The sequence below is a fragment of the Malaclemys terrapin genome, chromosome 4 (assembly GCF_027887155.1).
Source record: "Malaclemys terrapin pileata isolate rMalTer1 chromosome 4, rMalTer1.hap1, whole genome shotgun sequence".
Taxonomy (NCBI): Eukaryota; Metazoa; Chordata; order Testudines; family Emydidae; genus Malaclemys; species Malaclemys terrapin.
Window position 1 is genome coordinate 60,309,181 of NC_071508.1, and position 24,618 is coordinate 60,333,798.

A 24,618-nucleotide genomic window follows, 5' to 3' on the forward strand; every position below is an offset into this window, starting at 1 on the left:
TTGTTTTGCCTAAAAAGCAAGTACTGTCCAAACCCAGACATAGATTTATTCATAGATCCAGTCAAAGATGTATTTTAGTCATTTCTGGTTTAAATTGAGATCCCTTCCCTTTATAACTCACTTATCCTCCGCCATTCCCAAGTCAAGGGTCGTATATACTGACCCAATAGCATATCTTGAAAACTAGAGCCAATCAACAATTTTAAGCCTCATTTTCATTCTCAGTGACCCAGAATTAGTAAAGTTTGACTACATTTATTTCAGAAGCATTTTAGCTGTAGAGCAGTGCTATTAGTCAAGATGGTCAGGGATGCAACCCCATGCGTTGGGTGTCTCTAAACTTCCGACTGCCAGAAGCTGGGACTGGACAATGGGGGATGGATCACTCACTAATTGCCCTTCTCTGTTTTTTCCCTCTGAAGCATCTGGCATCGGCCACTGCCGGAAAACAGGATACCGGGCTAGATGGACCATTGATCTGACTCTCTATGGCCAGTCTAATGTTCTAATAAGCAGGAAAACATAATCAATTATAAGATACGTTCCACCGAAGTGAAAAGAAATAACTTGACTCATCTATTCAAAATGTTTCTGTCATACCAGCCAAATCTATGCACACAATGAATTTGAATGGGTACCATTTAGCAGGTACACAAATCATTTAATATCTCAAAAGAGTATCACTGTGAATACTGGGACTATGGCTTGTTTTATCTTCCATGTGTTTGTTTTGTTGCCCAACCAGCAAGTCAATCAAGTTTTAGTACATCATTGCAGACTTGTACTAACCCGCACGATGCTGTATCTGAACTATTCTATGTTCAACTTAATAAAGCAAAACTTGAGACAGAATCAGTGTAATCAGTATCAAGGAACAATTCATATGCAGACAAATCTTTGACTGCAAAATGAAAATTCACCACATTGGGTGACAGTGATATTAAAAAGAAAAGCTACACACAAAAGCTTTAATAAAGGTCATGCAGTAGATAACATATTATCAAAGCTTAAAGACCAAATAAATATATGACTTTCATCCCTAAGCCTCTTACCTGCCTTTATTGTCTATGACAATGAAGACCATATTTAAAGAACAAATATAAGATAGAAAAGACAAAGGAGGGAACTCAAGAAGAAGAATAAAAACAAACAAAAATCCCCATTTTCTATGTATATTTTTGTAGATTTAATCTTCTACAGCTATTTGCGTTTTATTGACATAAAACCACTGATTCTGTAGATTACAAACTTTGCAATACTTGATTTAAGTTAGGAAAAAAAGTTTGCATTTTAAGATTTGTACATTTATCCAGCTAGCATGGTGAACGAAAGAGGAATGCATAAATGATGCTTTACACATGCAGCCAACCTCACTAACAGCCTGATTCGGTGCCCACTGAAGTCAATGGGAGTCTTTCCATATGGTCATGAGATCGGGCATATGCGCTGCTGCAAACTCAAGATTTTATATTGAATCTTGTGATATTTCCTGTGTTTCTAAAAAAAACTCAGCATTAAGATTTATGTAATTATATGAGATTCTTTAAAAAAAGAGAGAATAAGTTTCTAACCCTCATGGTTGCAAAGAGAAGCTTGAAATGTGACCCTACAACACCACATTTCAAATATCAAATACCAGAAGGTAAATCAACCCCATTTTTATTTTTAAAATCTCATGATTTTCAAACTAATCTCTTGATTTTTGGGGGCCTGACTCAAGATTTTCAAACACAGTATTGGCAGTACTACATATATTCATCATAATATAGACTGTCCTTCTGTAGGTTTGTTTTATCACCTCTCACCAAGAATCCCCATGCTCCTTATTTTAACCTCGAGGTTCTACTGTAATAATAAAATAATTATACTCACGTGGATAATCTTTTGGATGCGTCTTCTCTGACCAGTTTCCATAAAAAGTTAGCCTGTATTTAGCAGTTCCACAGGCACAACAGTCTAAGATTGGTTTATCAGTCACCCCCTCAAAGGTTGAGTCTAAAAAAGCAGCAGTGGAAGCAGTTATTGAAAATGTTCAGTTGCAATTCAACAAATGACAGCAAAACTCCAATTATAAATATGAGTATCACAGCATAACTCACAGTATTGTATTATTTTGAGTTACAATCAGCTATGGGCCAAAACTGAAACCTTGATATTTCAAAGTGGGGTTAATGATTTGGCTTCATATCCCTGGATCTGAATCTGCCACTATGGTTTTGGTTCCACTTCAGGTCCAAAACTGGACAGGTTTTCTGTTTTCTGTTTTTTATTTCGATTTGGATCAAAATTTTATAAGAACAGCTGCTCTCTGATTTAGCCTTAATACTGAACCTCAGGCCCAAATCTAAATATAATCCAGATCTGAAGCCAAACACCATGTCATCAGCTTAACTCTAGTTAAAATACAACTCTCTTTTCTTTAGTGAATTAATATGAAGCCAACAGTAACAAATGGTCCTATCTGTCAGCCTTTAAAAGAGATTAAGGAGGCTCAGACTGTATTTGTCCCTTGCATGAGTGAACACGGGAAGGGAGAGTACAGGATGCCTTGTACAGGAAGCGGAGTATAAAAGCAGACCTTTCAATCTCTCTGAAAGCATGGCCAGTGACCACATACCCTCCCAGGAGTACTAGGAGGCATTGTGTCTGCTTGTGGTATAATGCCTTCTCTGCTGGACCCTGCAGCTCCACACTTTTCCCTAGCACCCAATGCAGCCCTGTGCCTTCAGGTCACAACTGATTATGATCAAAGCACAAAACTCACTTTACAGGCCCACTATGCCTTTTCCTATCTAAGGCTATAACTAGATTAGGAAGATAGGTTGTGTTTAAAAGTGTGTTAGCTGAAATGTTTTAACTAACACATTTTGAACACCTGTGTAGATAAGGTTTAACACTTTTAAAAATATGTTAGCTGGTCATGATCAACCCTAGATTCCTATCCACATGGTTGACCATGACCAGCTAACATGTTTTAAATATGACTTGTCTTGTCTACACTAGTGTTTAAAAACATGTTAGTTAAAATGTTTAGCTAATACATTTTAAACACAACCTATTTTTCTAGTATACACATGATGCAAATTTACTTCCTATTCCCAATTTCATGTCCTTGCTTTTCTACTGTCCTCTCTCTTCTCAGGAATACGAACAGCTGTCTCAGTTTCATTTATTTTGCTTGCTTGAAGTGATCTTATTCAACATACTCACCACTCTTAATGTTAGGGGTTATTTTTAATGAGTGTAATGTGCATTCTTAAATGTATGAAACAGAACAACATAATGGCATGTGGGAATCTTGGCTAGCATCAAGGATGCCACATTTATTAAATTCAGTTAAGCATCTTAGCACACATTCAGTTTCTTAAAAATGAAGGACATTATAGTCAGGGCCAGATTAAACTAATCCAGGGCCCTAACTTCAAGCCCCCAAATCAAATGGTCATCTCCTTAGTTTCTCCTAAACTAGACACAGCCAAAGTGGTTTCCAAACTGGTGGGGAGAAGGGGATAGAGGTGGTATCATCTTACAACAATCATCTCTGCATTTCTGCACAAAGAAATTATCATTCCTTTCCAGGAGGTCTGAGTAATGAGCCCCCTCTTCGAGTTTGAATCGCCTCAAATTAAACTTCTGTTTAAAAGCAGCTTGACAGAACGTCTCTCATAACATTTAAAATTGAATCCTACATCCTGCTACTTGCCAAGCAAACTGAATTTAGGAGCTACTTGCCTGATTTCTTTCCCCTAGTTCTACATACTTATTAAGCACTGATCCTGGGATTTGCAAAAGCACCTGATGGATTTAGGCACACAAATCCCCTTGACTTTCAAGTTTCTTTGCTGCTTTTGAAAATCTTCCCCCAAGAGAGTCTGCACAGTCATGAAGACAGTCCTTGCCTTGAAGAGTTAACATCAAGACAAACATAAAACAAGACAATAAGATAACTAAAGGAATAGAGTTATCTAAGACATTGTCTCTTTATAAATCAGACCACCCTAAAGAGGAACAATCACTTCATGTAGAAACAGAGATAATCATTGTAAGACAATTCCACCTCTATCTCCACCTCTCTATCATCTTGGAAACACCTGCACTATGCAGAGTTCAGGGAATGATAAGGAGGGCTTGGCCCTTATTTATAAACACAGAGACTTGCATAAATGAGTGTAATTTAATGTGAGGTGTGGAAGTCATTGCCTCGTGATTGGAAGGGTGTGCCCTACCTATAGGTCCATATGGAAGAAGTGCAAGGGTGGAAGTGGGGAAAGGATATGAAAGTAGTATGAAGGTGCTGAGATGGTGAGAAAACCTCATCAGACAGCAGATACCAAATCTATACCAGGACAGAGTTGTGCAGAACATCAAAGTTGAGGCATAGCAATTTAAACTTGACACAGTGGGCAAGAAGCAGCCGATGGAATATATCAAAGAAAGCCAAGGCAGGACCTGGTTCATCTTACCTTGTTCACATAGTTTCTTGGTAAGAGAGCCCTCATCTTGAAAATAAATAATTCGCTTCTGCACAATACTGGCCCTGTTGAAGAGAGAAATACAGCTACAATGAAACATATTTGTTCCTTAAAAGGAAGAAGAGAAAGAACGTTGAAGCGGTGAATGGGCATTCTTAGAATGTTTTGTAAAAACTACTATATTACAAGGTATCCCTCTCTAAAAGTCTGTCTACAGTCAGGTATACCTCAAAGTCTGTATACAGTCAGGTAGCCAACTCTTTTTTTTCCCCATGAAAACCACATTTTAAGAACTGTATTATATTAAAATTGTTTCCTCTGTGGTGAGTAATATTTGCTATCTAAACTAGTCCTGCCCCCACATATATACACACCTACAGTGCTATAGACAGAGATACAGATGGAGAGATGTATATTTTTATTTCAAGTTGCATTTGATTATAATTACATACAACAGAAACTTGAAATAATTTTGATGCCTTAAGAAAGGTGATCAGTCACATTGTACGAAGTCTGCTCTTTTGAAGTGTATGATATTCAACTGTCACAAATTCAGAAAAATAACACCTCTAAAAACAAGCAGCTGTTTATAAGAAATCACTTGGTGTTCTGAGGAGATAAATGTTTTCTGATACACTGCAGCAATTTAATGCAGATATAATGTGCTGTTATCACACAGAACTAACATAATGCTAAATTCCTCCAAAGGGCAACTCAACCTTAAAAAAAAAACAATTTTAAAACTCATAAAACACGAAATATTTCATTAATTCTCATAGTCAAAACAAAATGTGGGTTTGCAAGCCCCAATTTGTCTTGGGATTTTGAGTCTGAATGAGAGAGAGAGAAACTACTCGAAGAAAGACCATAGTTCTATCTTTTATTGTGCTGCTACTATATAGTTGTTCCATAGTTGTTCCCTCCCTTGGGGTCTGATCTGAAACACCTCATTTTTAATTTGATCTTTTAAAATGTTCATTCGTATGTACAACTTTTGGTTTTAAAAAACCCTAAACATTCTACTTCTAAGGACTCCAAGGAGTCAGCACCAGCTCTTTGTCTTTTGTGAGTTTGCTGCATTAGCAGAGCTCACGTGGTCAGAGGGCAAAGCTTGCCCAGACCCTCACAGCTCCGGCCACTGGGGAGCTAGGTATGTTTTTAGATGACAGCATACACGTTTAGAGGGTTTTCTCTCATTTATTTTCTTTCTATTCATGCTGTTTTATCTTGACTTCTGTTACATAAATCTTCAAATAAATATACAATAAATCAGGCAGAAGGTGCAAATATTTTAAGCATTATTAGTAATAATTTTTATTTCCAGATCATTCTAAATCCTATTGTTGAGCAGTTCTGAACAAGTATATTGAAATATGGGCTACTCTCGCTCTTTAAAAACAGAATGCTAAACAGTTGCCATCTGACTGTGACATGTTGCTAAAGTGCTCTGTACAAGTTATAATTGGATTTCTTTTCTTTTTAGCCCACATAATTATGTGAATTTAAATTCACACAAGCCCTGTGTCCTTTCCAAAGTAAAAACTTACAGGCTGTAGTCAAATTAAAGGAAATGTGAGAAACCATTCCTCAGTTTGGGATTACTTTGTATTTCCTTTGTTTACCCATAAGAGAACATCACCCACTTTCAGACTTATTATTACCAGCATGTTAGTATAATTTATTTAACACTTCCGCTCTTACCAAAGTAAAATGCAAAGAAAAATGGTTAACAAGAATTAATTTTCATGTCAAATGAAGGCCATATTAGTTAAAATTGCATAGGCCTGAGTCTACTCTCACCTCAATTTTACATTTACTCCACGGACTTCCACGGATTTATTCTTGATTTACCAAATGAGAGGTGAATCTGGCTGCATATGGTTAAAGCTGCTGTTAATGTAAGAGATGTGAACTTGTGCTGACTAACATCCTATTCCAGACACATCACTAGACTAAAATGTAATTGATTGTGCTTCCTTTGCCAGAATGCAAGAGGTGAAACTGGTGGAGAGTGGCAATATATAAAGGAAACACTTCATTTCACACTAAAAATGCCCAAGAGAATGGCTGATGTTCATAGACCAGGAGAGGCTTCAGAAAGCTAGAGCTTGCCTTAAATGTTAACAGGGTTGGAAACATGTACAGGCACCAGTGGGAAGGGACAATCCAGGAAAACCAACCAAGAAAGGTAAAAAAAAAAGCAGTGTGAAGCAAGGACCGGCACAAGATCCCCCCCTGCATAGAATCAGAGGGTGCATGTCCAGCATTTAGGAGAGCAGTTTGTGGACATCACCTATAGGAAGGGAGACTATCCACAAGAGGGGTAGATATAAGCAGAGAGTAAATAATAAGAAATGGTTTCAGGTTAGATAAACCTAGGACATATCAATGGCAGGACTGTCTTGGGCTGAATCAGATGGAGTTAGCGGGCACTGACCAAATATGTCCATGGCAGAGAACAAAAATTTGCTGCAACATCACACTATGGTGACAGTAGTTCCACCGATCAAGAAAAAAACAAAGGAAAAAACATCTTTCTAGTAATAGCAAATGCCCAGCAGACAATGGCATGTTTAAGAAAAGGGTAGATTATCACCCTTGCTTGAATTTCTCCTAAATTACCAAAAGGACTGTTTGGAGCAAGATGCTACAATGCAGAAGAGGCTCTATTCTCTCCGAGAGAGACTCAGTGAAACATTAAATGTCCTTAAAGAACCATCCATCAATAGAATAAAACTAGCTAATAGCCACTTAGGATGATTAGTAAAATTCAGAATTACCATCCTCTAAGCTGCAATGCATGGGCATAATTAGGGCCTCATGTGTTTACAAGATATTTTTATTCCTTGTACATGGTAGAGGGGCAAAGAACATGTTAATGACTAGGTTTCTCTTTTCAAAGTTGTGTGTGTGTGCGCGTGTGTGTGCGTGTGTGTGTGTGTGTGTGTGCGCCTGCAGCAGAGGCAAATACTTAAGAATATTACATTTTGGAAAAGCTATCAGATTGTTTTTTCTTTTCTTTTTGAACACTCTTAAAGTTTAATTTTTTTGTTTTGCCTCAGAGTTGGCTCTGATGAGCATGAAATACCAGAAAAACAGTTCACTTCCTTTTCCTCACAGCTTTGTGAGTCATTATGTCTTCAGCTGTGTTTAAAATTATATACGGAGCTGATCATCTTCTCATTGAAGTCAATGGGAGTTTTGCCATTGTCGTCAACTGGAACAGGATCTGCAGATTAGACAGAGTGGTGCATGCATACCGTAGATATGCATTCATTGATATGAATCCACAAAGACAAGAGAGGCTATTTTATTCAGTGAATTTAATAATGGTTTTATTTGCTGTCTGGTTTAATAATCAGCATTCTAGGTCACAAACTGAGTTGCTAACCAAATAGGAGCTGGTCCTTGTGTTTGTCTGCTTCAAAGTGTTTGAAATTATGCTGACTCATCTCTAAGACCTCTGCCTCTGACTAAAGAAAGGTTTTTGCTCAGGGTTTTGATGCTGCTGTATCAGGGGAGCTGTAAGCCCAAAATTCAAAGGCTAGGTTTCTCAGCGAAGTAAGAGTGAGATACACAGGCACTTAAGTACCTATGTGGGATATCTGCACTCTGAGCCCAAGCACATAAGAATAAGAGGGCATGGTACACCTTATTCACCCCTTTTCTGCCCCAGAATAGGTGGGTGGGGAGAGCTGAATACTGAGCAGAGCCTTCACTCTGCCCCTCCAATGTGCCAGCTAGCAAAGCTGACGCAGCTATGGGGGTTATTGTAATTTGGAACAGAAACAGATTACTCTGCCCCTGAACTGAGGAGGAAGCAGCAATGGAATTTGCTTCAGAAAGTTGTCCAAGTTGCATTCACTTCCAGGACTACCCCGGATTGATGTAAAAGCTTTTGCACTAATTTTAAAGGCATAACCTAGCCCAGTGGCTCTCAACCTTTCCAGACTATTGTATCCCTTTCAGGAGTCTGATTTGTCTTGTTTACCCCCAAGTTTCACCTCACTTGGGAACGACTTGCTTACGAAATTTAACATAAAAACAGAAAAGTGTCACAGCACGCTACTACTGAAAAATTGCTTATTTTCTCATTTTTACCATGTAATTATAAAATAAATCAATTGGAATATAAATATTGTACTGACATTTCAGTGTATAGTATACAGAGCAGTATAAACAAGTCATTGTCTGTATGAAATTTTGGTTTGTATGACTTCCCTAGTGCTTTTTATGTAGCCTGTTATAAAACTAGGCAAACATCTAGATGACTTGATGTACCCCCTGGAAGACCTCTGCATATCCCCCGGGGGTACACATATCCCTGGTTGAGAACCACTGGTCTAACCCACCAATGAAAACTAGTAAAGATCAGGTAGATAGTGCTGAAGTTTCTGGGTTAGGAAATATTGCCCAGGGATGCATATTTACTTAAAAACAACTATGTCACACTCAGTATTCTGTCCAGCTGTATGCCACACTTGCAGCATGTAGGGGCTGGAACCTGCCCCAAAAGAATACCCCTGGCATAAGAAATTTCCTAACCAGCACAGAGTTGCTGCAATGGCTGTATGCTGTCCTTCCTCACAGCACCCAGTGCAGAGGCATGCTGGGGACGACAGACAGCGTGTGGCTTGAATGCTTTTGTTATTATCAGCTAATGTAAAAAGCCCTCACATGCCATTACAAGCTTATACAACTCAGAGCAACCCTGAAGATGCTCTAAATTGCAAAAGGAGTGTTAATATGGCAGGTGCAACTGTTTCCACTAGAGATGTTTTAAGAGAAAACTCTAAAAGATCATCTTGTTCTTTTTGTCAGACCACACCCCAACTGATTTATGCTTTTGTTCCTAAATCACTAGTCACTTCTGGAAACTTAGGCCAAAGCCCTCAATTCAATAAACAGCTTGACATTTTAATAAAACATACGGAATACATTTTCGAAGCATTACTCAGCGTCATGGACAAAAATGACATTTAACCAAATAAAACTATTTTGCATAATTCCCTATTCATTACCTGAACCATACTCAAGAGCTATACATTTCCTTCTCTGAGTAACATATCAATTTGCCTCCTGATTCCTGGTAGGTGGAAATGAGGACAATAAACGTTTCACATTCGAATGGAATATGTGGAAAGTAAACTTCCATACTTTTTCTTTATGTGAAATGGCTTGGCAGACTAAGAGCTATAATTGAAACAATTTCCAGTTTGGGATAACCTTTTTGATTCAAGTATGTGGCAGCAGAACTGTTAGTGCCACTCAGTAGTATTGTAAGAGCTTGGGAAACCTGCCTACTAAGCAAAATCAGCATTTGAAAGCTTGTGAGATTTGAAAGAACTTAGATAGCTTAAATGAAAATTTAAAAGTGGTTAAATAAGAGAGACCAAACCCCAACCAGGTATCAAGAAATCATGATACATTACTGGATTTTGGATGAGAGGCTTTTTTTGCTTTTTATTATTTATGAGTTAAACTTTTTTTTGCTACATCACAATTTGTTCCTTCAACTGTTTCCTTCTCATGGTTTTTTTATTTTATTTTATTTTATCGCATTTTTGGAATTCCTTTGCCAGCTTTCAATGTACCCACAGAAAATATATTTAACTGGGCTGTTGATGAGAAGGTAGTAGCTCCCCGCCCCTCCCCTTTTATATATAGTTTCTGAATGTTCAATTTTTAGTGCAAAAATCCCATTTATACCAGTTTAGAAACGGAATTGGAGAACCATATATTTGCCAACTGTTCTGTTTTTGCTGGGAAAGTCCTGATTTTTGTTAGTAGTGATGGTAGGTTTTTTTTCAACGTAGTATGTAATTTAGGGTAACTACAGTGCTGGCTATGCTGTGCTATATATAAATATTACATTGAAATGATGTTAAAAGAAGGTTACGATAGCAAAGCCAAGCACTTAGAAGTTAGGAAATGACATAATATCCTGGAGGTTTACCAAAAATCTATTTATATCTTGTGGCCCCGAATTAGAGATTTTTATTTCAAATAAGCTAAAATTCACTAGAATGCACACAAAGCCACCTGTTTCAGATGCTGGCACCTGTGGACTTGTGTTCAGACTCACTATAGATACAATTCCATCTTCATCAGAATCTACCAGAGTTTGATCAGCCAGCATTGACAGAGACTCACTGCTATTAGAAACATGCTTAAAACCATTTTTCTTCTGATGTCTAGCCTAGACTAAGACATAGATTTAAAACATGGTGCTGACACAGGTTGGGCCAACCAAGCATACTTTTACTTACTTTACATAGAATCTTGTTTAAGTCGAGTTTCACTGTTTCCCTAGCTCAGTTTTTAGGCTAGTGCAGACAAGACACTGTCTTCTCTTTAGTAGCCTACTGTCAGACACAAAATAACAAAAGTCTCAGCAACAACAACAAAATTAATAAAGTTTTTTTTTCTTTTGTTTCATTCTGATAAAAGTGTTAAGCACTCCAGACCAATGTCAGGAGATATGACCAAGCAAAATTCTGCATCAAGATCAAAGAATTGTAAGTAGCTTTCATGGATTTTGCTGGACTTTCACCAGTCTATTGTTGTCCCTGATTTTGTGCTTAGCCGTGTCATCATATGCACGAGCATGATTCCCACTGACTTCAAGATAGGATCTGGCCTATCATATATAATACAACAAGAAATATCTCAGGAAAAATGTTATTAAATATGCTGCAATGTTATATTTGTCCTGTGCTCAGAAAATCTCTCTGTTCTTTGCCTGAATTGTCACAGATATAAATATTAAATCTAAAACCTCCAGGATAAAAACCCATGATGAAGAGATTTTTTCTGACACTCCATGCTTTTCTTCTCAAGAAAAAAAAGATAAAAGTAAGAAAGATTGGCTAGACCTCTTGAGTAAGCATCAAGCCCCTTCACACCTGACTCTTTTGAGCACTGCATCCAGCTGAATTATTTTCCCTGTACAGTATTCCACACAGTAGGCTGTAACCCATACTCTGGAGAAGAGGCATAAAGTATTGGAGAGTGTTGGCTGGAGGACACTGTAGTGTCATTGCTTAAAATACGGTTTCCCTATATGAGACAGGAACAGCCTGACTTACAGGCAACTGAGCAGTAAGGACTTTGCCATATTAATGCCAGAGCTGCAGAGGTTTTTCTCATGATACTACCCTGGGACTAAACTGTGACAAGCCCTTAACCAGGTTCACAGAGAGGAGAACACTAGCGCCTGGATCCACAAAGTGATTTAGACGGTACGACTGCTAGCACCACAATGCCTACCTTTTAGGCACCTTGAAAATAACTGGAATCCACAAAGCCTTGGTTACATGCCTAGGTTCCCCATACAATCCATCGGGAGAGAGAGATGCCTCACAATGAGATCCACATGGTGGCAAGCCATGTAAGCTAGCCAAGGGGAGAGACCAATGAGGGGGTGCACCCTAAACCCCACCCCTCTCAGTGAGATTGGTGCCTATTTCTACTTGTGGTCCACAGCTGGGAACCCCTCTCCTGGAATCAGGTGACTTAGGCACCTAAGCTGTTTCTTGCCAGAACAGCTTAGGCATCTGTGTACCAGATTGGGCCCAACAGGCAAATCAGGTGGGAATATACCAAGTCAAGGATTGTGCTGGCATTTGTGCGAGAGAGAAGTCTCAGGGCGCCTACCCGGGCAGCAGTGCACATGTCCAGAGTCAGAAATTTAGACATCTAGGGGACTTTTACAGCAAAATGTAGGTGCCAAGTGAGTTTAGGCACCTACAGGGTTAGGCGGTAGTTGAGTGGGGGTTTTGTGGAGCACAGTAGGGCCTAAAGCTGGGATTTAGATTCCTAAGTCCCTTTGTGGGTCTGGGCCTAGGAATTTTAATGCCAATTACATGATTTGTACAATAACCTGGCACAGTTGCAATCCCTGTGTATGGGGCCACAAGGGTTGCTTCCCTCAATGTGGTTCTAGGGGATGGCGATGATGCAGAGTCAGGGCCAGGGCCCCATCCTCATCCTCAGATGAGCATGGGAACACCAGGCTGCTCAGGGAGAAGAAATACCTTAAAGAGCCCAACCTCTTCCAGTGCCTCATACCTGCTGCTCCTCATTGCCCTTATTCAGGTCAATTATTAATTGCCACAGTTGGGCCCCTGCTGGTTAGCCCACCACCCTGCAGCATTGCTAATTACCCATCTCTCCAGCAATGAACTCAGTTCTCTTTACTGCATTCCCAGGGCTCAGCAGTGTCACCATTTTCTCCCTTCATAAGATTCTTGTAGACTAATGGAAATAGGCCTCTTCATACATTCCCTCGCCTCCCATTCCGGGCTATGAACAGGAAATTCATTTCATTTGCTATGGCAGTTATGTTGTACCAACAAGGAAAAGGGTGTAAAATTGAGCTCATCAGAGCCAGTGTCCAGTTAATGGAGCACGTAAACAAAAATCTAAGCAAACATTCTAATCTTTAGTGTATTTACTGGACTTTGGAAAGAGTGGAATGAGCAGAAATAATTATAAAAATACTAGAATGGCTGTGTTATTTTCCAGCTATCTTTTGTGGAGGAGAGTGTTCTGTAGAAATACAGTGGAACTTTGTTTCACAGTAGGGATTGCTGGCTCCATAGATAAAAAAAAAATTACACAAGAGCCATGTGTTATTGATGTTCATGCCCCTCGCTGATACTGATTAGTGAGAATGTAGTTGCAAAGGTTTGATCGGAAGCAATTTATCTGATGTTTTCAAAGGTCAGAAAGATTTTCAAACCTTTATAGTACCACTTGCCTTCAGGTAAACCATATTACACTGTGTGATAAAGCCAAATTAGGGCCCACTGATTTGAGCTGACATTAAAATGCTTCATGGTACTTACTGTTCCTGCTTGACGGAGATTTTGCTTTTAAGGAAGGGCTTGACTATACTTCCGTTATGGATATTGATGTAGTTAGCTAGATAAATCCCTTGTTATGCTTGAGGTAAGGGAGAGCCCTGAATCCACTGCAACGGAATGTGGAGCCACCGCCACAAAGAGGAATGCTTTTTCCAAAGTCTAGCTGAGCAACGCTGCAGCGGCTTTGAAGAGCTACCACCATAGGGAGATGAACCTCCTGCATGTTGGCTATTTCAAGAGCTGCCACCAGCAGTGGAGACTACAGGCTGCTGCACATTTGAAGAGCTGCTTCCAGCCTGGGAGAAGAGAGAACTGGTACTGAGGGACAATGTAAGGAGAGAGCTAAGAACTGGTGTTGGCAAAGGGATCAAGATCTGTAATAATCTTTCTCTCCTCCTCAAAATTGTCTTTTTCTGGATGTGGGAAGGAGGTTTATTCAAACTGTGCTTGGGGGCTGATCAACAAATCACTATGACAATGGGTCAAGTATAATGATCAAACATTGTTGCCTAAATTAATCCACATAACAAGATTCCACTTCATTAGAGAGAGTTCCTTTTCTACTGAGCCATTAGTACTATATCATATAGCAGGTCCTTAGAAAAAACTTTATTGCCAAGTATAAAATAAATAAATAGCTGGTATATTTTTACAAGCCCCTCCTCTTACAGTTTACTATATATTTCTTATAAAAGGTTTATAGCAGAGGACAGAATAGTGGAAGGCATTTTTAGTTCACATGGTATTTTGGCTGGAGTTGAGAGTTCAGTTGGCAAAGATGCACATGAATATTTTCCGTAAAGGTTTTCTTGCCTTTTAAATCAGTATTTATACAGCTATGCAGTTTTAAAAAAAACAGAAAAGAACAAGAGGGTAGAAAAGTGGGCTTTCCCTACATGATTCTGCTACATCATATATTAATGAAATGTTATCATAGTGCATGTAACAAAGGCTATACAATACATTTATATTACTTTAAAACTGTGACTGAACCATCCTCTTTTATATGGCCAGGAACTGGATTTTAGGGAACCTAAGGCTGGTGATTTTACAGAAAATAGAAAAGTAGGAATGAATAGAACCATATTTCTCAAACTCAGTATTTTTATGGATTTTATGTGAATGAGCGCTGGGAATAAAGGCCTGAGAACTGAGACCATTTTCCACTACACTATCACCCACAACAGTTATACTCCATTGGAACAATATAACTATCAGCCATAAGGGCCAGACACAATAGGGGCACTTTCTCGGTAGCTGGCTCACATTGTGAAACTCATTCCTAGAGCACATAACAATGACTATGAATCTCACTGTTTTCAGAACAAACTGCAGAACTCATCATTTCGACAGTTTGCATTCTCCCCTCCCAAAACAACTATATGGAAGAAAGGGAGAGAGAAAAAACATATTTTTAAAAATGAAAGTTGAGACACAAACATGCCAGGCTCTCAGTTATCATGGTGACGTGAATGGTATGAAAATTTAGGTCTATCTGGCTTTTCATACTGACTACGAACATAAGAATGGGCATATTAGGTCAGACCAATGGTCCATCTAGACCAGTACCCTGTCTTCTGACAGTGGCATGTGAAATATGCTTCAGAGGGAGTGAACAGCAATTTGCGAGCAATCCACCCCTGTTGTCCAGTCCCAACTTCTGGGTCCCTCACCATCTCAGCTAATAGCCATTGATGGACCTATTCTCCATGAACTTATCTTATTCTTTTTTTGAACCCAGTTATACTTATGGCCTTCACAACATCCCATTAGTGAGTTCTACATACTGACTTTGCATTTTGTGAAGTACTTCCTTACGTTTCATTAAAGCCTGCTGCCTATTAATTTCATTGGATGACCCCTGGTTCTTGTGTTTTATGAAGAGGTAAATAACACTTCCTTACTCAATTTCTCTGCACCATTCATTATTTTATAGACCTCTGTCATATGCCCCCTTAGTTGTCTCTTTTCTAAGCTGAACAATCTGAATCTTTTAAAACTCTCCTTGTATAGAAGCTGTTCCATATCCCTAACCATTTTTGTTGCCCTCCTTTACACTTTTTCCAGTTCTAATATATGTTTTGAGATGGGGCGAACAGAACTGCATGCAGTATTCCAGGTGTGGGCATACCATGGATTTATATAGTGGCCTTATAATATTTTCTGTCTTATCTATCCCTTTCCTAAAGGTTTTTATCATTCTGTTTTGACTGCTGCTGCACATTGAGTGGGTGTTTTCAGAGAACTATACACAATGACTCCGAGATCTCTTTCTTGAGTGGTAACAGCTGATTTAGACTCCATCATAGTATATGCATAATTGGGATTATGTTTTCCAATGTATATTATTTTGCATTTATCAACATTGAATTTCATCTGCATTTTGTGCCCAGTCACCCAGTTTTGTGACTCTTCTCAATCAGCTCTGGACGTAACTATCTTGAATAATTTTGTATCGTCTGCAAACTTTGCTACTTCACTATTAACAGATAGTAGATTTTGATAGCTCATTTATGAATAGCACTGGTCCTAGTGCCAATCCTTGGGGGACCCCACTATTTATCTCTCTCCACTGTGAAAACTGACCATTTATTCCTACCCTTTATTTCCTATCTTTTAACCAGTTGCTGATCTGTGACAGGACCTTCCATCTTATCCCATGACTGCTTACTTTGCTTCAGAGCCTTTGGTGTTGGATCTTGTCAAAGGCTTTCTAAAAGTTCAAATACATTATATCCCCTGGATCACCCTTTTCCATATGTTTTTTGATACCCTCAAAGAATTCTAAAAAACTGGAGAGGCATGATTTCCCTTTACACTTTTCCCCAACATATCTTATTCATCTATGTGTCTGATAATTCTCTTCTTTAATAGAGTTTTAATCAATGTGCCTGGTACTGAAGTTAGGCTTACCAACCTATAATTGTAATGATCACCTCTAGAGCCTTTAAAAAAAATTCTGTGTTACATTAGGTATCCTCCAATCCTCTAGTACAGAAGCTGATTTAAGTGATAGGTTACATACTACAGTTAGTAGTTCTGCAATTTCATATTTGCATTCCTTGAGAACTCTTGGGTGAATACCATCTGGTCCTGGTGATTTATTACTGTTTAATTGATCATTTTGTTCCAAAACCTTTTCTGTTGACCATCTCAAACTGTTCCTCAGATTCATCACCAATAAAGGATGGCTCAGGTGTGAGAATCCCTCACATCCCCTGCAAATAATTCATTTAGCTTCTCCTCAATGGTCTTGTCTTCCTTGAGTGCTCCTTTAGCACCTCTCTCGTCCACTGGCCCCACTGATTGTTTGGCAGGCTTTATGCTTCTGATGTACTTAAAAAAATCGATGTTAGTTTTTCAGTCTTTTGCTAGTTGCTCTTCAAATTCTTTTTTGGCCCGCCTAATTATAATTTTACACTTGATTTGCCAGAGTTTATGTTTCTTTCTATTTTCTTCTGTAGGATTTCATTTCCAATTTTTAAAGGATGTCTTTTTGTCTCTAACCACCTCTTTTACTCTGTTTAGCCCTAGCGGTATTTTTTGGTTCTCTCACTTTTTTTAAAATTTGGGGGTATACATTTAGTTTGAGCATCTACTAGGGTGTTTTAAAATAATTTCCATGCAGCTTGCGGCATTTCACTCTTGTAAATGTTCATTTTAATTTCCATTTAATTAGCTTCCTCATTTTTGTGAAGTTCCCCTTTCCAAAGTTAAATGCTACTCTGGTGGGTACCTTTAGTATTTCCCCAGCCACAAGGCTGTTAAATTTAATTACACTATGGTGTACACTATTACCGAACAGTTCAGCTATATTCACCTCGTGGACCAGATCCTGTACGCCACTTAGGACTAAATCAAGAATTGCCTCTTCTCGTGTGGGTTCCAGGACTAGCTGCTCCAAGCAGCAGTCATTAATGGTATCTAGAAATTTTGTATTATTGTATGACAATGGGCAAGCCTCTTGAGGCCTGACCCTATTTCTATTGAAATCAATGACCGAGCTGAAGTTAACTGAACAGGGAAAAGGAGCAGAGGCCTTCATATATTTTGACATTTAAATCAGGAAAGTAGAAAGGTCTCATTAAAAACTACAAGATGCTGCTGAGCCAACCTATTCTGTTTACAAACATTCCATAAAACACATCTTCAAATCAGGGCTGCCCAGAGGGGAGAATAAGGGGGGCAATTTGGCCCAGGCCCCGGGCCCCGCAGGGGCCCCCATGAAAGTTTTTCGGGGCCCCTGGAGCGGGATCCTTCACTTGCTCCGGGGGCCCCAGAAAACTCTCACAGGGCCGGGGCCCTGGAGCTTCTTCCGCTCCGGGTCTTCGGCGGCAGTTTGGTGGCAGGGGGGTCCTTCCACTCCGGGACCCGCCACCAAAGTGCCCTGAAGACCCGTGGCGGGGGGTCCTTCCTCCCCGGGACCTGCCACCAAAGTGCCGGGTCTTCGGTGGCAATTCGGCGGGGGGGACCCTCTGCCGCCGAAGACCCCAGGCCCCCTGAATCCTCTGGGCGGCCCTGCTTCAAATGCATTCAACTTTGCCTGCTAAAGTACCAGATGGACTTCTTTATTTCATTTATTAGATTTGTCCTAGATTGTACTGTGTGTAGTGAACTGCAGGTGACAGAACTGAATGCTTCAGAGGCTGACTGGTATGAGGAGAATAGCAGGAAGGAACAATTGTCTGTTCCTTCATTACATTAAAGACAACTGTGAGTCTTCCTATGCTTTGTTCAGACAGACCAGTTCAATGCCCACTTGTTAACAGCTTCTGCTAAGGTGACTCTGGTGTACTAGAGGATTACTTTAAAGCACCGTGGGAACCATGTCACAATGGCACATCTGTTATGAGTGGCAGTTACTCTGGAGTGCAGAGCCTTTTGTTATTTGTAATACATATCCTACTTCTCTCTCATCATATGAATTTACTTTTCAGACAACACCTGTAAGCCTGCAGCAACACGAGAAGAGGTTCTCTTTCCACTGCGTGCCTTCAATTCGACTTCACTGAGTTCATACAGACTTTAGAGAACTGCATGAAGAGAGACATCCTGATAAGCAAGCTGTAGGACTTTAAAAAGAATTGTTGATACATGTTGTGCATACTAACATGCTTACTACCTCCCTGTCTGTACAGCATGTCAGTGAAGATCCCATTATCCTCACTCTAAACACAGCTGATTCCTCTCGCATCTACCCATCCCAGTGTCTGCAAACCCATTGTTTTTTGTGGCAACGGAAAGCTTGAAGTTTATTTTAATGTAATTGTGTGTGAGAAACTATTCATAGAAGCAAGTGCACTTTCTGATGCACTGCAAAACTTTAAACTACGTTCAGCTGCAGCAGTGATTTGACTGAGCAAGCAAATCCATTTCTCCAAGATAGCAGGGCAGAAAGCATTCGGAATGACACTGTTGAGCTAGAATATCTCTCTGACGAAGCAGAAAATGTGCTACCTGAAGAGATGGGTACCTGTACATCTCAGAAAGGCAGTTGCCCACCCAAGCCCAATTGAATTTATCTCTGTTATTGGAACTGTACAAAAGTGATCTTTTCAAAAAATGATAGGTTTCATTTAAAAGTGTCTCCTTTTATGTTTCAGGCTCCTGTGATCTAGACAAGAGAATCTTGTGTAGGCTGGGATTTTTAAAGGAGCACACAGGAGTGAAGCACCTAGCGCTGATTGAATTTCACTGTAATTTTGAGTGTTTAAACTCTGAGACTCTTATGTTGGGGGGGGGGGGGGGGTTTGGTGGAAACCTGATTGAAGATGATGGGATTAACTGCCACCCTTCATTCACGATAAATGTAAGAAATAATCCACAAATAATCCTGTATGGAATGAGATAGCTAAAGAATAGGAGCCACAAAGCAAAATACAGATGCATGGCAAGGCTTGAGTAGAAGATAAACCACATGGTCAATCGCCGTGCGTTGAACCCCCAGTAAATGTAGACAAGGCCTGAGAGAGAAGCAGCAGCAGCACCATATAGAGAGACTCAGAGAAGGAGTAAAGATGCTCCAGACTCAGCCAGAGAAGCACAGATGGCATGACCCTTAGAAAAAAAAGCTAAGAGAGAGCTATTGGGAAAGTTCTGGCTGCCATAGGTTGGGAACTGTTAAAATCGGTCTCCTGATGCTTGATTCCTATTGCATTCAGGGAAACAAGACTTTCTACATTTTATGCAAACAAACACATTTGAACCAAGGAAAAGAAACAATCTGTTAGCTCTTGAAAACGGGCTAACAATAGGGTCAAAAAGGGGTAACAACTCCTTTGAAAATCACAGCTGTATATGGATCATACCAAGAAAGACAACTAAAAGCCAAACTCAATAGAGTTACACCAAGGATAATTTGCTCCCACTTTTTAATCACATCCAAAAAACGCAGCTACTCCCTTTAAGAATACTAGTCAAAATGGATTTTGTTGCGCCTCCTAAGCACACAGAATTAGGAATAAATACCATGGGTCAGATCCTGATATCCTTACTTATGTTCAGTAATACCTTACTCTTTGAATAGTCCCAGTGATTACATTTAAACTCCACTTAAGGGGTAAGGCACTATTCAAGACAAGTAAGGATGGCAGAATCTGGCACTATGTAATGTCAGCGATTTGATTTCCATCATGAAATCAATCCCTGTTTGAAACTCTAACTACAAAATGCACTATGAAAATCTGATCAGAATATTCATGGCCAGCCAAACTGCCATGGGCACAGCAAAGCTGAAAATTTTGACGATGCTAATTTCATCTGAAATTGTGCACACCTTTAAAAGTTCCAGAAATTCAAAAATAGAAAATAGTGGGTGTATTTACATTTTGCATAAAATGTTTCACCCACTTACACTTGCAATGGCAGCAATCAGAAAATGCAATGCTAATTTCACTATACAGTATCTTCTCATGACATTGACCACTACAAACATTAAGATCATATTTCATTCATAATTGTAGATATGACACTAAAACAGGGGTGGGCAAACTTTTTGGCCTAAGGGCCACATCGGGGTTCTGAAACTATATGGAGGGCCAGGTAGGGAAGGCTGTGCCTCCCCAAACAGCCTGGCCCCCGCCCCCTATCCTCCCCCTTCCACTTCCCACCTTGACTGTCCCCCTCAGAACCACCAACCCATCCAACCCCCCCTGCTCCCTGTCCCCTGACTGCCCCCCCGCCCCTAAGCACTCTCTGGGACCTCATCCCCTATCCAACCCTGACTGCTCACTCCTGGGACCCCCCCAACCACTGACTGTCCCCTGATTGCCCCCTCCCGGGACCCCCCAACCACTCTCTGGGACCCCCTATCCAACCTTCCCTGCTCCCTGTCCCCTGACTGCCCCAACCCCTATCCACACCCCGCCCCCTGACAGGCCCCCCGGGACTCCCACACCTATCCAACCCCCCCATTCCCTGTCCCGACTGCCTCTGCCCCATCCAGCTGCCCCCTGCTCCCTGTCCCCTGACTGCCCCCTGGGGCCTCCTACCCCTTATCAAGCCCCTCTGCCCCCTTACCATGCCACTCAGAGCACCAGAACTGGCAGCCGCGCCACCTGGCTGGAGCCAGCCATGCCGGGGCAGGCCGGCGACTCTCGCAGCTGCATTGCCTGGCAGGAGCTCGCAGCCCCACCGCCCAGAGCGCTGGCAGCACGGCAAGCTGAGGCTGTGAGGGAGGGGTGGCAGCAGGGGAGGGGCTGGGGGTTAGCCTCCCCAGCCGGGAGCTCAAAGGCCGGGCAGGATGGTCCCACGGGTCCAACGTGGCCCGCGGGCCGTAGTTTGCCCACCTCTGCACTAAAACAATACATTGCCACTGTGCTAATTCCATGTGTGAATTAACTGCAGAAGTGTAAAACTGTGAATTAACCTCCCTCACAAACAGTTATTCCTCCCCATAACAACTAATCTATTGAGATGGATTCATTTATATTTTTAACTGAAATGCCATTGGAGTATCCCCCAATCTGGTTAAGCACTTTCAGAGGAAGTGGATTAGTGCTCCATTGGATGGTCCAAGTCTCATCCAAATGCTGAGCCTTTATTCCAGTCAATTTCTATTTGGACTGAGCTTGTTTAGCCTCCTTGGTTACAATGGTGGGGTTTTGTTTGTTGGTTTGCTTGTTTATTTGAACTCTGCTGTTGAAAAGTGATATTCACCAACACAAACACAGAATATCTTCTACATGCCCCTCCATTCTTTGGGAAAGACAGTGAGGAACATTCCCCTGACCGTGCAGAAGAGGGAATGGGGTCAGTGACAGATCTTCTCCCTAATACCAGGGGCCTGAAGAACCCCCTTCACATGATAGCAGCAGGTCTGGAAATATGCAATCCAGAGACAGTGCAGGGCAGAACAGGGGAGAAGCTATGAAACCTGCTTCCCTAAACACTGGAGGATTTTTATGGAGATAGTTAATTCTATAGCTTCTAACACCAATTAAAATGCTGCCTTGGGGTGGGAAAGGGAATCCCAAGCAACACTGGGAAGTAGTAGGCAAGCTTTCTGATGGCTGACCTGAAATCTGAGGAAATGAAGCTTGGTTTCACCATAGGTTTATCCCCTATGTGTCCCTCCTCATGGAAGGGAAAGTGTTTCAGGTAGGTTCTTCCTGGGGTAAAAGCCAGATTTCCAGATTACTTTTCTCCTCCAGAGACTTCTACTGCAGGAAGTGAGCATAGTGGCCAATATTATTTTAGAGTTGCTGTTATCACTCTATTACTACTCATGAGGGACCATATTCTATCACCTTACTAATGTTGAATCTATAAGTGCTATTCAACATTAAGATGACAAAATCTGACCCTAAATTAGAAAATTAACTTTTTCCAGATAATTTTTTCACCCATCTGCAGATGTTGAAATATAAAGCCATGCTTTATATTAAGGTTCAGTTTATAAAAGATTCATAAATGAGTAATAGATATTTTAATAAATGGTGAATCAATTGTCATAGAGATCAATTTGCCAATAGGGCAATAAACATATAACAGTGAATTATAATCTACAAAATGTCTTACTGATATATTTATAACCATGCTACTCATTTTTATAACATATTTACAATAGTATAAATCATTTATTAGTCCTTTATAAATGTGACTTTAATACAAATTGTGACCAATTATGATGTTTTTTCCCTTTTAATTTATTAGTCTGTTTAGTACATATCACTAGCTGCAGGATATTTTATGGTATGGGTTGATTATATACATTATATAGCTAAATCAATCTCTCTCTCTCTCTATCTATATATCTTGCACACAGACAAAATAAATAAATACATAAATAAATGAATAGAACAGAATATATCAAGAAAACTAACAAGTTACAGATAGGATCTGCAGCCTTGCCCATTAAGTTCGGTGAAATTTCTGCAACTATAAGGACTGTAGGACTGAGCCCATAAGCTGTATCTTTGAACTGGAAGCACTGTAGTCTATGAAGCTATGCTTATTTAAACCAGCTGAGGATCTGGCCCAGATTTTTGACTTAATACTTCATTAAATCCTATTAAGTCACTGGGCATCTTGCATAAGCAATACAGGATAAAACCCTTAGTGAAAAGCAAGATACGAACTTGTATAGTAGATAGTATTATTACCACTACTGTACAAGTTTTTGCAATATCATTTTTCTAGTAATTGAAACTATTCTCCTCTCATTTCCCCTGGTGTATATTGAGCATTTTATTCCACTGAAGTCAATAATCAGTGAGATCAGAATCAGGCTGACTGGCTGTAATATATAAACAGAGAATACTTTTCTGTAATTTGGAGAGTAAGAACATTTTATCCATCAAAGAGTGAATTAATTTTTTAAATCAATGTTATGTTTTCCAAAGCAAAATATTGCATTCAAGCACTGGCATAATAAAAGACACAACATGTTCTAAATATGCATTTTTGTGCAATGAGAGAGGTTTATTTCAATCCATGTGGTTAACAAAAATAAATATTGAGTTAATCCATTCTAGAGCTAAAGATATATCAAAACACTTCTTATGTCTTCATTTATCACCCTGATTTATGTTTCAAAAAGAAACAAAATGATGAATATCATGATTATTTCTGTTTCCTCTCTTTGTTTCCTCTCAAAAACTGACAATGGCATTGAAGTCAAATTAAACATCTGTTTATAAAACAAACCAGAGTGCTGCTGACAGCTGCTGTGGAATGGCAAATGCTTTACAGCTGTCAGGGTCCTAAATTAACAATGATTTTCATTTACAAACAGAAAATAACTAGGAAATGATAGCGTCTCTCCCTCTTTGTCTTGTTACTGGTTACAATACAGAAAAATGAAGAATTCATAAAAGACACTTTCAGAAAGGGGCGGGCGGGGGGCGTAAGGGAGGAAGGGACTAATAATTTGAGCCTGTTCATGTAGAACTACCTTTGATGGGAGCAGAATACAGCCTGAACCAAATTTTAGCGCCTGATAATTTGGGGAATTTTCCACTCTTCTTATACATGACATTGTCTTTTTCCATTGTTTTCCTCATGGATATTTAAAAGTACCCGCAATATGTTTTTCTTGAGGTATTGTTCATTTGTTAATTAAAAATAAGTCAAGTCATAAAAATACCAAACATGGAATAAAAGAAATAGGCCCTTAACTTTCTTACACTATTTAGACTTTTAAGAAATGTAAACACCTTGAACAATGGTGTATCCTAGTCACAGCTGCCAATTCTTCAAAGTTGGATTGAAAACAAGCCAACAAATTGTTTACTTCAGAACTATTCTACAGGAATTTTCAGGTACTAAAATTAAAATATAAAATAAAATAATTAACCTGGAACAAACCTGGTTTTCATATGATTGGAATTCACTGTGAAATCCATAGATGAGTTTTTAAGTTCAGTGACCTCACGAATGTTCACATAGGTTTTCTGGAAGTGGAACTACTGACCATAATGTAACTTTTCCCAGTGAACATATTTTGAACTTGAATGCAGCATCACAGAGTAGCCTCAAAATGTTACTGGATATCCACAGGCAGCTAAAAAGTTTGTATCAATATTAGACAAAAAGTTAATGACCCAAGAACAAATTTCACTCAGCTCGTCAGCAAACACAGGTCTAATAGATTCATGATTGATTTCAATTGCATTTGGGTTTCTGATCAAATGTTAGGCACACCTTTAATCTTGTTTTTGCAAGACACTAGAAAATGCAAAGACATTCAAAAGAAGAAATGATAGCAACGTGTCTTCTCATGAAGACAATAAAAATAAATGATAATTAGCATCTTATATTTGCCTAATGCCTTCAGTCCC

General features: G+C 39.7%; 1 protein-coding gene across 1 annotated transcript in view; it reads right to left on the bottom strand.

The window, feature by feature from the left end:
* The window catches only part of SPON1 (spondin 1), a 329,873-nt gene that overhangs the window by 236,184 nt on the left and 69,071 nt on the right, over positions 1–24,618 (bottom strand). The window contains exons 4-5 of the mRNA XM_054025147.1: positions 4,464–4,537; positions 1,873–1,995 (exon numbers count right to left, since the gene is read on the bottom strand). Of these exons, the coding sequence (XP_053881122.1) occupies positions 1,873–1,995; positions 4,464–4,537 (197 nt within the window). The remainder of the gene's footprint in view (positions 1–1,872; positions 1,996–4,463; positions 4,538–24,618) is intronic.